The 16,103-nt window shown below is 35.4% G+C and overlaps 1 protein-coding gene across 8 annotated transcripts in view; it reads right to left on the bottom strand.

The window, feature by feature from the left end:
• The window catches only part of GALNT13 (polypeptide N-acetylgalactosaminyltransferase 13), a 593,565-nt gene that overhangs the window by 190,568 nt on the left and 386,894 nt on the right, over positions 1-16,103 (bottom strand). For 6 of the 8 annotated variants that reach the window (XM_032286423.1, XM_032286422.1, XM_032286426.1 and 3 more), the window contains one exon: positions 13,329-13,446. The exons of the other annotated variants lie outside the window; for them this stretch is intronic. In XM_032286423.1, coding sequence (XP_032142314.1) covers positions 13,329-13,446 — 118 coding nt within the window. The remainder of the gene's footprint in view (positions 1-13,328; positions 13,447-16,103) is intronic. 8 annotated transcript variants of the gene reach the window in all.

Here is a 16,103-nt window from a genome sequence, read left to right as displayed (position 1 = left end):
TAGTTAGCATCTCATCTAACCTTTTGCCTAAGTTCTTAGTTTCTTTGCATTGAGTTAGCACATGTTCTTTTAGCTCTGAGAAGTTTGTTATTACCCACCTTCTGAAGCCTGTTTCTGTCAATTCATCAGATTCATTTTCCATCATCTTTGATCCCTAGCTGGTGAACAGTTGTGATCCTTTGGAGGAGGAGAGGCGTTCTGGTTTTTGGTGTTTTCATCCTTTTTGTGCTGGTTTCTTCCCATCTTTGTGGTTTTATCTACCTGTGGTCTTTGTAGTTGGTGACTTTTAGATGGGGTCTCTGAGTGGACATCCTTTTTGTTGATGTTGAAGTTATTTCTTTCTGTTTATTAGTTTTCCTTCTAACAGGCTACTCTGCTGCAGGACTGCTGGAGGTCCACTCCAGACCCTGCTTGCCTGGGGATCACCTGCAGGGACTGTAGAACAGTAAGGGTTGCTGCCGGTTTCTTCTGTTATCTTCCTCCCAGAAGGGTACCTGCCAGATGTTGCCTGAGCTCTTCTTGATTAGGTGTCTCTTTGGTTATATGGGGGTTGGAAAGCTGCTTGAGGAGACAGTCTGTCCTTTATGGGAGCCCAAGTGCTGTGCTGGGAGCTCTCTTATTCCATGCAGAGATGCTGGGCAGGTACATTTAAGTCTGCTGTAGTGGAACTCATAACCGCCTCTTTTCCCAGGTGCTCTGTCCCAGGAAGGTAGGCTTTATGTATAAGTTCCTGCATTTTTTCATAGATGCCCTGCCCTACACGGAGTAGTCTAGTCACAGTCTGCCAGCAGAGGTGTTGCTGAGCTGCCACAGGCTCTGCCCAGCTGCTGCATGAACTGCCTCGGTAGTGGTAGACTGCCTCGGTAGTGGTGGTTGCCCTTTCCCCCACTGAGCTGGACCGTCATGGGTCCAGCTATGCCTGCTGCAAAACTGTCAAGCCAGAGCATTTCAGATTGCTTGTTTTGTGGGGGTGGTACCCCCCAAGCCAGATCACCTGGTTCACTGTCTCTGCCCCCTCCCTTTCATTTGAATGGGCATCTCTGTCTTCCAGGTGCCAGTTGAAATGGCCACCCAGATTTGTGTGAGTTTCTGTTTGCCAATCTGGTACCGGTTGAAACTGCCATGCTGAAGACTCATGGCACTTTTCGGCTTGGAAATCTCCTGGTCTGTCGGCAGTGAAAATTTGTTTGGAAATGCAGTGGGCACTCAACCCCTGCGTTGTACTTGCTAGGAACTGCACTCCAGAGCTGTTCCTATTTGGCCATCTTGGATCCTCCCCTATTTTGAATCATTTGAATGTGAATTTTCATGCAAATAATCTCTTAGAATGATTTTAGAAATAACAAAAAAGGTGTAAATACGTGGCTACGCTCTAAAAATAAATTATAAGTGGTATTGACCACCTCAAAATTATTTTCAAACAATTAGTTTAAGAAATAATTAAATGACTATAAAGAAAACTGGAGGTTAATACCAAGTTTTAGTGTATCTAAGTATTCTAAAATGTTTTGTTTCTAAAAGTATAAGCATGTCTCCAAATTGAATGTTTACAGGGTAAAGCAACATATCAAAGGCTCATATAAAGCTCTTCTCATATTCCAGTTTTCTGAACAAAAAATGTTAATGAAGAAATGTAGTTATTGAAATTACAGTGCCTTAGGCTATTATAATTTTAAGAGCAATCCAAGTTCTGTTGATGTTTGCTAATGTTTTTCTAAAGCTCGATTAATGTCTAACTTACCTGTTGTTCACTTATTTTTTTCCAAAGGAGCATATGAATCCAGTTATTTGTAGCAGTTAATATTCAAAATAAAATTCTAACACATTTGCTTTGGGTAAACAGAATTCTACTGGGAACCATAATGAAATATTACTGTTACACCTACTCACCCTGTGCTTTAGAAGCATATATAATAGATACGACAGTTCTCACTAGCACTGTCTCATTGTCCCTATGTAGAAATATTTTATTCCTTGGTTTAAATTTAAAAAGCCATTCTTTAAATGAAAATACATGTTCAAACAATGGTTCAAAGCAAAGTGATGGCCCAGGTGACAGAAAAACTAGTTGCAGACCCAGAAGCTAAAAATTCAAGCTATTTTTCCATACGTTTAAGGGTTAGCCTGCACCAAATAGGGAACAAGAGAAACATTTGCTAAACCAAATCATTAAGATTGATTTGTATTCTTTGTGGAGACTACACACATAATGTCAGTTTATGATTCAAGGGATTTTTTTTTAAAGGCTAATCTCTATGTTATCATTAAGACAGTGGTTTATCATATATAAAGAAAAGTATCCCACAAAACCATCTCCACACTTCTATTATAATCTGGTTTTTATGACTGGTCCACAAAAACCAGCCAAGTTTTACACATTGGCAAATAACTTACTTTCATCAGATTTGTATGAATTAAGTTTAGAAAAAGCAAAGAACTCTAAGAGAAATAAATCAGCTGGACCTTTGTCTAAAATGATTTCTAACAAATTACAATAATTGACATTTTCACTTGTCAAAATCTGAATTGTGTGAACATTTCTTAGAAAGTCCTTTACTTTCTTTTAGTACTTAAAAAAATCTGGGTACTATAAGCCTCTAAAGGTTGACAAGTTTCTTTAATTTACCATACTATTCTGTTCTGTGGGAACCCCTGCTTTTCATTTTTGCACTATTTATTATGTCAGTTCTCATCTCTTTTCCACTTCATTGCTTGTACAAATTGGAAATAAATGGATTTCACATAAGACATTTTACTTGGCTATGCTCTTTAGGTGAATATACTACTCTTTTCGTTGTAATTTGCAAGCCAAAAATATTGGGGTATTTGAAGTAAATTCCATGTTGTTAATTAAATATTAGTTACCTACAAAGAGCTTGTTTTAAGGATGATGATAAAAATTAATATTGCCATGCAGTTATAAACAGCTTTCCTAAGTACTACCTCATTTAATGCACACAGTCGTCCTGAGAGGTAGACTGTTATATCAACAGGGGTATTTAAAAATAACTGAACTACGATACATTGAGAATCTAACCTAAGTAGAGAAGTTTTATAGAAGTTTACTGTTAAGTAGATACTTGGACCTACGTTTTTCCTTCATCTGTTTCTCTTTGGAGTATGCCTCTCTCTCCCTGTATATTTTGAATCTTAATAGCTTTGTTAAAATATAATTAGCATACAATGAACTGCATATATTTAAATTGTATCACTCAATAAGAAGTTTTGTCATGTGTGTAACTTGTGAGGCTATCATCACAATCAAGATAATGAATTTATCCATTACCCCTAAAAGTTTTCATGTGCCCCTTTGTAATCCCTCCCTGCAATTTCCCCTGTGCCACCTCAATCTCATGCCCCCAGACAACTTAGCTGATTTCGTAGATAAGTTTGCATTTACTAAAATTTTATACAAATGGAGTCATATAGTATGTAATCCTTTTATCTGGCTTGTTTCATTAAGCATAATTATTACAAAATTCACCAAAGTTGTAGGATGCATTAATAGTTCGCACATATTCTGAGTAGTATTCTATACAGACAAACCATAGTTTATTCATTGACCTGCTGATGGACATTTGGATTGTTTCTGGCTTTTGGTGACACAAATAAATCTGCTATGAACATTAGCATACAACTCTTTGTATGAACATACATTTTCCTTTTCATTGAGTAAATACTCAAGAGTTAATTAAAAAGTACTAAATCTGTTTCCTGGAGTTTAGTGTACCATTGCATATTCTCACCAGCATTGCAGGTACAGTTCTTCCATATTATCACCAGCATGGTCAGCCTTCTTAATCTTTATTTTTCTAATAAATGTGTAGTGTGATCTCATTGTGTTTTAAATTTCATTACCCCACTAACTGTTGAGGATTTACTCATTTGCTTATTTGCCATTTGTAGACCTTTCTTAGTGAAGAGTCTATTCAAAATATCTTGGCCATTTTTTATTGACTGTTTTTTTTATTACTGAGTTTTGAAAGTTCTTATTTCTGAGTTTTGAGAGTTTTTCTTCTAGATACAAATCTGTTAATAGATATATAATTTGCCAAATTTTCTTTCTGTCAGTGCCTTGACTTCTCATCCTCTTAATAGTGCTTTGAAAAGCACAAGTTTTTGAATTTTGGTGATCCATTTTTTTAAAAAATTATTTATTTTACTTCAGGTGCATATTATATCTGGCATTTCTACCCATGTTATCCCTCCCCACCCCCTGCTGTCTCTTACCTACCCACCTCCCAAACTTCCCCCAGTGTGTGATGCTCCTCTCCCTGAGTCCACATGTTTTTGTTGTTCAACACCTACCTATGAGTGAGAACATATGGTGTTTGGCTTTCTGTTCTTGTGTCAGTTTGCTGAGAATGATGGTTTACAGATTCACCTAAGTCCCTACAAAGGACACGAACTCATTGTATTTTTATGGCTGCATAGTATTCCATGGTGTATGTGTACCACATTTTCTTTGTCCAGTCTATCACTGATGGGCATTTGGGTTGGTTCCAGGGTCCACAGGGCTGCAATGAACATATTTGTGCATGTATCTTTCAAGTAGCACGATTATAGTTCTTTGGCTATATGCCCAGTAATGGGATTGCTGGGTCAAATGGAATTTCTATTTCTAGATACATGAGAAATCACCAAACTGTCTTTCACAGTGGTTGAACTAATTTACACTCCCACCAACTGTGTAAGAGTGTTCCTATTTCTCCACATCCTCTCCAGCATCTGCTGTGTCCAGATTATTTAATAATCACCATTCTAACTGGCATGAGATAATATCTCAGTGTGGTTTTGATTTGCATCTCTAATGACCAGTGGTAATGAGCATTTTTTCTTATGTTTATTGGCTTCATGTATGCCTTCTTTGAAAAAGTGTCTGTTCATATCCTTCACCCAGTTTTGAATGGAGCTGTTTTTTTTCTTTTATATCTGTTTTAGTTCTTTGCAGATCCTGGATATTAGCCCTTTGTCAGATGGGTAGATTGCAAAAATTTTTTCCCATTCTTTTGGTTGATGATTCGCTCTAATGATGGTTTCTTTTGCTGTACAGAAGCTGTGAAGTTTAATTACTTCCCATTTGTCTATCTTGGCTTTTACTGCCATTTCTTTTGGTGTTTTAGCCATAAAGTCCTTGCCTATGCCTATGTCCTGGATGGTTTTGTCTATGTTTTCTTCTAGTGTTTTTATGGTGTTAGGTTTTATGTTTAAATCTTGGATCCATCTGGAGTTAATTTTAGTGTAAGGTGACAAGTAGGGGTCCAGTTTCTGCTTTCTGCACATTGCTAGCCAGTTTCCCCAACACCATTTATTAAACATGGAGTCCTTACCCCATTGATTGTTTTTGCCAAGTTTGTCAAAGATCAGATGGTTTTCTATGTGTGGTGTTTCTTCTGGTGGCTCTGTTCTGTTCCACTGGTCTACATCTCTGTTTTGGTACCAGTACCATGCTGTTTTGATTACTGTAGCCATGTAGTATAGTTTGAAGTCCGGCACTGTAATGCCCCCAGCTTTGTTCTTTTTGCTTAGGATTGTCTTGGCTATGTGGGGTCTTTTGTGATTCCACATGAAGTTTAAAGTGTTTTTTTTCCCAGTTCTGTGAAGAAGGTCATTGGTAGCTTGATAGGGATGGTGTTGAATCTATAGATTACTTTGGGCAGTATGGCCATTTTCACGATATTGATTCTTCCTAACCATGAGCATGGAATGTTTCTCCATCTGTTTGTGTTATCTCTTATTTCATTTAGCAGTGGTTTGTAGTTCTCCTTGAAGAGGTCCTTTACATCCTTTGTTAGTTGTATTCCTAGATATTTTATTCTCTTTGTAGCAATTGTGAATGGGAGTTCGCTCTTGATTTGTCTCTCCTTTTGTCTGTTATTTGTATATAGGAATGCTTGCGATTTCTGCACATTTATTTTGTATCCTGAGGATTTGCTGAAGTTGCTTATTAGTTTGAGAAGATTTTGGGCTGACATGATGGGGTCTTCTAGATATACATCATGTCATCTGCAAATAGATAGAGTTTGACTTCCTCCTTTCCTAATGAAATACTCTTTATTTCTTTTTATTGCCTGATTGCTCTGGCTAGAAATTACAATACTATGTTGAATAGGAGTGGTGAGAGAGGGCATCTTTGTCTAGTGCCAGATTTCAAAGGGAATTCTTCCAGCTTTTGCCTGTTCAGTATGATATTGGCTGTAGGTTTGTCATACATAAATTTTATCATTTTATGATATGTTCAGTCAATACCTAGTTTATTGAGAGTTTTTAGCATGATCAGCTGTTGGATTTTATCAAAGGCCTTCTCTGCATCTATTGAAATAATCATGTGGTTTTGTCTTTGGTTCCATTTATGTGATGGATTACATTTATGGATTTGCATATGTTGAACCAGCCTTGCATCCCCGGGATGAAACCTAGTTTGGTCGCGATGGATAATCTTCTTGATGTGCTTTTGCAATCTGTTTGTCAGTATTTTATTGAAGACTTTTGTGTCGATGTTCATCATGGATATTGGTCTGAAGTTTTCTTTTTTAGTTGAGTCTCTGCCTGCTTTTGGTATCAGGATGATGTTGGTCTCATAAAATGAGTTAGGGAGGATTCCCTCCTTTTGTATTGTTTGATACAGTTTCATACAGCTCCTCTTTGTACATCCGGTAGAATTTGGCTGTGAACTCATCTGGACCTGGACTTTTTTTGGTTGGTAGGCTATTGATTGCTGCCTCTACTTCGGCTCTTGTTATTGGTCTATTCAGGGTTTCAACTTCCTCTTGATTTAGTCTTGGTAGAGTACAAGTGTCTAGGAATTTATCCATTTCTTCCTAGTTTACTGGTTTATGTGAGTAGAGATGTTTGTAGTAATCTCTGACAGTAGTTTGTATTTCTGTGGGATCAGTGGTGATATCCCCTTTATCATTTTTTATTGCATCTATTTGATTCTTCTCCCCTTTCTTTTTTATTAATCTGGCTAGCAGTCTATCTATTTTGTTGATTTTTTCAAAAAACCAGCTCCTGGATTTATTGATTTTTTTGAAGGGTTTTTTGTGTCTCTATCTCCTTCAGTTCGGTTCTGATCTTAGTTATTTATTGTCTTCTGCTAGCTTTTGAGTTTTTTTGATCTTGCTCCTGTTACTCTTTCAATTTTGATGATAGGGTATCAATTTTAGATCTTTCCTTTCTTCTCTGGTGGGCATTTATTGCTATAAATTTCCCTCTCAACACGCTTTAAAGGTGTCCCAGAGATTCTGGTAAGTTGTGTCTTCTCTCTGGTTGATTTCAAAGAACATCTTTATTTCTGCCCTCATTTCATTGTTTATACAGTTGACATTCAGAAGCAAGTTGTTCAGTTTCCAAGTGGTTGTCTGGGTTTGAGTGTGTTTCTTGATCCTGAGTTCTAGTCTGATTATGCTGTGGTCTGACAGACTGTTTGTTATGATTTCCATTCTTTTGCATTTGCTGAGGAGTGATTTGCTTATAATGTGGTCAATTTTAGAGTAAGAGCAATGTGGTGCTGAGAAAAACGTATATTCTGTGGATCTGGGGTGGATCGTTCTGTGTATGTTTATTAGAACTGCTTGATCCAGGTCTGCATTCAAGTCCTGGATATACTTGTTAATTTTCTGTCTCCTGGATCCATCTAATATTGACAGTGAAGTGTTGAAGTCTCCCACTATTATCATGTGGGAGTCTACATCTTGTTTTAAGTCATTAAGAACTTGCTTTATGTATCTGGGTGCTCCTGTGTTGGGGGCGTATATATTTAGGATAGATCAGCTCTTCCTGTTGGATTGATCCTTTATCATTATGTAGTGTCCTTCTTTGTCTCTTTTGATCTTTGCTGGTTTGAAGTCCATTTTATCAGAGACTATGATTGCAACCCCTGCTCTATGTATGTGAGTTGGGTTTCCTGAATACAGAACACTGATGGGTTCTGACTTTTTATCCAGTTTGCCAGTCTGTGTCTTTTGATTGGGGCGTTTAGCATTTACATTCAGTGTTAGTCCTGTTATGTGTGAATCTGATCCTGCCATTTTGTTACTGGCTGGTTTTCTTTCCCATTAGTTGACTCATTTTCTTCATTGCATTTTTGGTCTTTGCCCACTGGTTTGTTTTTGCAGTTACTGGTACTTGTTCCTTTCTGTGCTTAGTGTTTCTTTCAGGAGTTCTTGTATGGCAGGTCTGGTGGTGACAAAATCTCTCAGTAATTGCTTGTCTGTAAAGGATTTTATTTCTTCTTCACTTACGAAGCTTAGTTTGGCTGGATATGAGATTCTGGGTTGAAAGTTCTTTCTTTAATGAGTTGAATATTGGCCCCCACTCTCTTCTGGCTTGTAAGGTTTCTGCCGAGAGATCTGCTATGAGTCTGATTGGCCTCCCTCTTTGGGTGACCTGACCTTTCTCTCTGGCTGCCCTTGGCATTTTTTCCTTCATTTCAAAACTGGTGAATCTGACGGTTATGTGCCTTGGGGTTGCTGTTCTTGAGGAATATCTTTGTGGAGTTCTCTGTATTTCTTGAATTTGAAGTTTGGACTGCCTTGCTAGGCTTGAGAATTTCTCCTGGATAATATCCTGGAGCGTGTTTTCCAGCTTGGATTTATTCTCCTTATCATATTCAGGTACACCGATTAAGTGTAGATTAGGTCTTTTCTCATAATCCCATATTTCTTGGAGGTTTTATTCATTTCTTTTCACTCTTTTTTCTCTTGTGTTGCCTTTTATTTTTATTTCATTGAGTTGATCTTCAGTCTCTATATCCTTTCTTCTGCTTGATCGATTTGGCTATTAATACTTGTGTTTGCTTCCCGTAGTTCTCGTGCTGTGTTTTTCAACTCCATCAAGTTGTTTATATTCTTCTCTAAGCTGGTTATTCTAGTTAGCATTTCATCTAACCTTTTTTCAAGGTGTTTGGTTTCTTTGCATTGAGTTAGAACGTGTTCCTTTAGCTCAGAAAAGTTTATTATCCACCTTGTGAAGCCTGTTTCTGTCAATTCATCACACTCCTCAGTCCAGTTGTGATCCTTTGTTGTTGAGGAGTTGTGAGCCCTTGAAAGAGAAGAGGTGTTCTCATCTTTGATGGTTTCATCATTTTTTTGCTGTTTTTTTCCCATCTTTGTGGATTTTCCTGGCTGTGGTGTCAGGGAGCTGCTTGGTGAGGTCGCTTGTCTGCCTTTGGAGGCACTACTGGGTTTCTAGGGACTCCTTCAGGTTACTAGGGAAGCTTCCTGTGTCTTTTTTGTTTTTGCTGGGAGATTAGGCCAGCCTCTTCTGTTGACCCCTAGGCGCTGCTGGGTTGTCAAGAATACGGTCCTGTTGCTACGCAGGTTTCACGTGTTTTTTGTTAAAACATGTAGCCTGGTCCCACCCCTCTAGTGGTGGGCTGTGCCCTTCCTTCACTGGGCTGGATCATTCAGGGTTCATCTCAGACTATGGCACTGGCTGTGCAACCCACTAGATTACAGCTTCAGCACTCGGGTTTGTGGGAAAGGGTAGGCACCAACCCAGCCACACCTGGCCATCTCCCCCTTTCAGCTTCTTCTCTCTCCAGTCATCAGGTAGGGGTCCGCCTGATCCATTTTCTTATGGCTCATACTTTTGGTGTCATGTCTAAGAAATATTTGTCTAATCAATGGTCACACAAGTTCTTCTCCTATGTTTTCTTTTTCAATTTTATATTTTTACATTTTAAATTAATATTTTCATGGTATAAGTTATGGATTGGAATTGTTTTTCCCCCCACACAGATATTCAGTTGTTCTAGTAATACTTACTGAAAAACTATTCTTTCTCTACTAAACAGCCTTTGCATATTTGCTAGAAATCAGTTGTCCATATATGTGTGAGTTTATTTCCAGATTTTCAGTTTTGTTCCTTCGTCTGTCTTTAATCAATAACACTCAGTCTTGGTTATTATAACCGTACAATAAATTTTAAAATCCCATTTTGTTAATTCTCTTTTTTCGTTATTAAAGTATTTTTGGCTATTCTACATACCTTTTATATCTATATGGATTTTAGAGTCAACTTGTCAATTTCTACTAGACGAAGTAAGTTTTATTTACTATTGCATATCAATATAGATTCAATGCAATAGTAAGTAAATAAAATATACAAAACTATTATTTTGAATGTATACTAATATGCAATAGTAAGTAAATACATTTGCTACTGCAGTGAATCTATATTGATATGAGGAAGAATTGTCATATTAATATCATATTGAGTCTACTAACTCTTAATAAATAATGGAATTTCTCTTCATTTGGGCATCCCTTAATTTCTTAGTAATATACAGTAGTTTTTTGCATAGTAGTCTTTCACATCTTTTGTCAGATTTATCACTTTTTCATATTTTTTAAATTATTTTACATAAGATTAAATATCAGTTTTCTGCTTTTTTTTGCTAGTGTAAAGAAATACAGTTGACTTTTATACGTTGTTCTTATATTCTACAACCTTGATAAGAAGAATGATTTGTTTTGTAGATTCTATTGGATTTTGTAGATAATCTTGTCTTCTGAAATTATAGTCTTAATTTTTCCTTCCTAATATGGATGGCTTAATTTATTCTTCTTACCTTATTGTTGTGCCTAAAACATCCAGTATAATATTAAGTAGATGAAGTAAGATCCAACATTTTTATTTATTCCTGATCTTACAGGGCAAAGTATAATCATCTTTTTACAGTTGAATTTACATTTGCCTATGCTCACATGACAGAGACCAAAAAAAAAACCCTCACACATAAATATATAAAAGAAATTATCACATTTTCTTTTCAATAATACACATCTCTGTCATAGTAATGTAGTTCTTTGAGAGTAAAGAAGCATGCTTTATTTATCTTTGTAGCCTCAGCACCTGAAAACATATCACTTGCTCAATGTATATTTGTTGTGTAATAATTGGGCTGGATATTACATTCAAATCCTCTGATTATAAATGCTCAACACATTCTCATTTCATTAAGTCATGAAATTAAAGAGAAATGAGGGGTCTCAATCTTTTGCTAATGCACTATTCTAGTATTTTTCCTTATTCAATATATTCCTCAGCTACAGTACAGTCTATTAAGCAAACATATTCATGTCACAGAAAAGAAACTAAAACATAAGAGTCTAATAAAAAGCAAAATACATATTTCTATTAAAGTCATATGGAAACTGATAACATATTTTAAAATACTTGATATTGTTTTGAACGTCACTGATAAGTATTTTATTTCGTAGTAACTCTAACAACCAATTACAGAAAACTTCCTGTGTCATTTTTGAGGGATCTGATTATTCTTACAGCCCCTAGCTGCATTCCTTCTGTACCCCTGGTATCTGCATCACCTATCATATCCTCAAGTCTTCCTTTTTATACATTTATACCTGTTACATTTCCTGATCAGGTTCTCCTCCTTTATCATATTATTCCACTAAATTCTTTCTGAAATGTACTTTCAAAATCAGTTAGATAAAGAGTATTCCTCCAATCTGGGACATGTGTGATAAAAGTAAGAGGAATCCATTGGCAGAAAATCAAGCTTAACAGGTAGGGAGAAAAGAGGTGAATTTGAATCTTAGGAAGACAAGAGAAAAGGGAGCAATAGAATCCCATGTAGTAGCAGTATTTCTGTGTTGATTTTATTTCTTATGTAACCACAGCATAGCACCCAAAGAATATTAGTTAATGAATGAATTATCTCATTATTACATCTAAGAATAGAAGCAAATTGTTTTTAAACTTTTGAATATACTGATTTTCTTTTGTTTTCTTTTTCTTTTCTATTTTCACTGTGAGCACTATACCAAGTAATAATTTTGGGTTCTCAAATGTCCTCAAAACTTTTGCAAAGATTTACGGGACCTGAAGGCAAGAAGATATTCCTGAGTTTGGTTTAGCAAGTTTCATTACAATATGAGCATATAAGCAAATGCAAAAATAATAAAATTCTGTTAACTAAGGTTTGTCTCAGACATCTGGCTATAAGGAAAGTTTGCAGGCAAAATAATAATATAACTAGGCCATCCTAGTGATTTTAAAATAATTTATCCAAGATCCACTGAATTCTATAGTAGAGAAATTCAAGGTAACTCATTCTCAAATTTTAACATTTTCTTACACGACATCACACATATTTATATTATGAAAATGAAAAACTTTACTTTTGAAATGAGAAATTAAAAGGCATAATGTTTAAGCTTCATAGATACATATATGTAAACTCTAATAATTTTATTGTACAAATATTTTGGGCAAAATGATGGAATATTTCAAATATTTTACACTGAAGCTGGGCGTGGTGACTCACACCTGTAATCCCAACACTTTGTGAGGCACAGGCGGGTGGATAGTTTGAGCCCACGAATTTGACACCACCCTGGGCAACATGGCAAAACCACGTCTCTACAAAAAATAAAAAATAAAAAATTAGCCAGGTGTGGTGTTGGGCACCTGTGGTCCCAGCCTCTAGGAAGGCTAAGGTGGGAGGATCCCTGAGCCCTGGAGGTCTAGGCTGCAGTGAGCCCTGATTGCGCCACTGTACCACTCAAGCCTGGGTGATGGAGTGAGACTCCGTCTCAAAACAGTAACAACAACAAACACATACAAATAGTTTACACTGAATTCTAGTAGAAAAAAAGCAATAGTATTATGTATAATTTGAGAAAACCACTATGTTAGTGCTTATCAATTTCTTAGCATGAAAGCATGCTTATGTGTCCATATTAAAATTTTAAAATATAACAACATATTATTTAAAATATTATTAAACATTTCCTAATAACCTATTTGTAAGGATTTATTCCTTAATTTTTTTTTTACTTGGAAGGCCATTTATTAAATGAATTAGCTTTATTCAAACTGATTTATCAAACAATAATGTCAGTAGAAATAGTCATGCTACTTGCAGAATTATCCAAATTTCTTTGATCACAGTTCATTCTTAATATTTTCTGAGAACAATCTCAGGTAGTAGTTGCAAATTCAGATTACATAAATACTTCCAGTTTTAGTTCAAAAACACAAAGTGATTTTATAGAGCAACATTTTATTAATCAATAAAACCCTTCTTTATTTCAACAGTTTAAAGCCCTAATGTATTTTTTACTGCAAATAAAAACATTATTTTTGAAAATAAAAATTATCTATAATTTTCCATTTAACAGTAAATATTGCATGCAATAGGACTCTGTCAAATCTTCTAAATATATATTAAGATGACGAATTGATCAGTAATTTGCATCACTTAGCAAAAATGATTTGACAGTAAATTACTGTGTCTGGTATGTGCATGCTACAGCATAGTATGTTCAGCATCAAAAAATAAAATAAAATGCAATTACCCTAAAAGACATTTCAAGATTCTCTCCACCCCAGATATCCATTCCTGCATCGTAAGTTCCTATCTCTTCAAAGTAGTTTCTGTCAATAGAAAATAGGCCACCAGCCATAGTAGGGGTCCTAGTTGAAAAAAAAAAACAAAAAGAAAAGAATATCTTTTGAAAACAATGTGTGGAGTTTAATGAGACTATAGCACATATTTTTGAGACATTCTAAATATTAAAAATAATCTCAAACTAGAAACAAAGTCCAGGTATAAGAAGTTTTAAAATTAATAGATAGCTTTTTTTTTTTTTTTTTTTTTTTTTACATTTTCTGTAAAACTCAAATTAGTTTTTGTTTTTCTTATGGGTGATCAAATAGATACGCGGAAGTAACACTGGCCATGGAAGACTGGGACTTCTATATTCCCTCTGAAAAGCATAGTGAAGACAGGTTTCTGCCCTTTGCACTGTCCTTAAAGTGGTTAGCTGGTCATGAAACTACCAGTTGTGAACTTAGGTTACATAACTATAAATCATTTTTATATAAACTCTAGAAACCTGTGGACATGGTTTCACTTTGAAAAGATCCATAACCTGTTTAAATATGAAAAAGGCGCTATAAAACGTTTGTAAGAAATAAGTATCTAGTGATAGTCACAAAGTTATTTTTTTTTAATCATAAGAACTTTACATCTAATTGTTTATTCTCTCTTTACTAATTAAAATAATAGAATTAGTCATCTAATTCTATGGAATTTATGTTTGGAAGGACATTTGAAAGGGATTCTAAAACTTTTTCCTAGGAATAAATGCCTTTTGGTCTCATTCAAAATTCCTCTATAGGAGCTGAGGAGTCTGATGCTAAGTTTTTAAAGGATAAATTACAGTAATTGTTAATTTAAAAGAAGAATTACAGAAAATGTTAATGAGTAAGCTACACAAGTCTTTCTATATATAAGCAGTATAAATTTAAGGGTTAAAAAGAAGATTGTAGTTTATCACAAATAGATCCATACTGGCAATGATGACTTTTGAATGTTAGTTGTAATATAGTGGTTTGCAACCTTAAAAGCACAATAGCAGCACTTGAGTCACCTTTCAAAAAAAGATGGGCATGCTTCAGTACCAGCCTCCACAGATTTAGATTTAATTGGCTTGGGGTGGTGCCTGACTTTGGTATTATGTAGTTTCTATGTAATTCTAATGTACTGCCAAGGGTGAGAAACTGCTATAGAAACTTACTGAAATACTCATCTAAATAGTCTGTGAGGCTATTAAAAACCCAGTGTTTTGCTTTTGTCAAAATTGTGTTCTCCTCTGCCAAAGGTTATGCTCATGTTTTAATTAAACAGAATTGTTCATTGAAAAACCACCAAATAATATTGTACTTGGACGTCTACCATATTGCAAAGTTCTCTGTTTCTCCCGGTGCTCTCGCTGTTTTATGCTCAGGTAATTAACTGTCCATCAGTTGGAGTAGCAGAGCCTTGCTTAGTCTCAGAGCTATTTTATTACTTTTTGTCTTGCTGAGTTCCTATCATGAACAGTATCATTGACCTTCTGAGTTATAATGAGAAACACTAACAAAGCTAAACAGATGGTAATTAGGAAGTAGCCATGACCCTCACCTGATAGGGGTTTTGGAACTCTATGGCAGTAACTATATTAGGTATTACAGTGCTGGAGAGTCTATTTGATAAAATTAGGAACCAAAATTGCTGCAATTATCCTATCATAATGCAACCAAATGCTTAAGACTGATAAGTGATGCATTTTTAATGATCAGTTCAGAATGCCTATCTACTTATCTACTTACTGATAAAGTACTGGCACATTTTAATTTAAATAACATGTATTGAATTTCATCTTACAGTTGGTCATCATTCTTATATGTGAGAAATGTATAAGTGGCTAATAATAAATTATGCTTAATAGTTTATTTTTTATACTATTGAGAATGACTCAAATAACTTTTACTTGTGCTTGAAAATAATAAAAATAATAAGATAAAATTACAATTCTTCAAGTAATTCCCGTATTTTCTGAAGACAGATACTCCTGGACAGGTTGTGTGTGTTTGCAATATCAGTTAGCTCTCTCAGGTTGGAGACTGTGCCTTATAGTATTTAATATCTATCGCCATAGCCAATGTTATGCAATACATTCTGTTCTAAGTTAACTACTCTATAATATGCTTAATAAAATATTTACACATGCCCATGTGTACCTTAAGTATTCAGAGCATCTAGAATATGAAAAACCTTGATTATAGTGAAATTAGCTGAAATTATTTGCTTTTCAAGATTGTGTCTATACAAGGTCAAATCAAACAACCAATTTAATCAATTGAACCTGAGGGGAATAGTCAGCTCAGTGACTGTGAACACTACCCACCACACATAGTAAGTAGGAAAGATGAACTGAGTTAACAGAAGTAAAGCACTTAACACAGTATCCAACACATAATCAATAGTTAATAAGGTTAGATAATATATCTTTTTTGTTGTTATTGATGTTAATCATTTAAGCAAAATCCTTGCTGTCCTTCACTTAATTTGGGCTCCTCTCTCTACATATACCCTCACTTTAGGTTTCAAAACCATTTGGAACTACCTCATATTTAAGATGTGGACTGAAATCTGCCTCAGAGTACAACTTTTTACTCTTTAACCCCTCCCATTTTCATAGGAAGTCACTTTTTATCCTTCATTGGTGATTCTGGTTCCTTAATCTATTGTCTCACATTAATAACACCCATCAGGAATTCCTTCTTCCCTTCTCACAACCCATTTC

Source organism: Sapajus apella, unplaced genomic scaffold (genome assembly GCF_009761245.1).
Source record: "Sapajus apella isolate SASKATOON/1434 unplaced genomic scaffold, GSC_monkey_1.0 scaffold18, whole genome shotgun sequence".
Taxonomy (NCBI): Eukaryota; Metazoa; Chordata; class Mammalia; order Primates; family Cebidae; genus Sapajus; species Sapajus apella.
The sequence above is the reverse complement of the archived record's forward strand: the minus strand, read 5'-3'. Positions and strand labels throughout refer to the sequence as shown.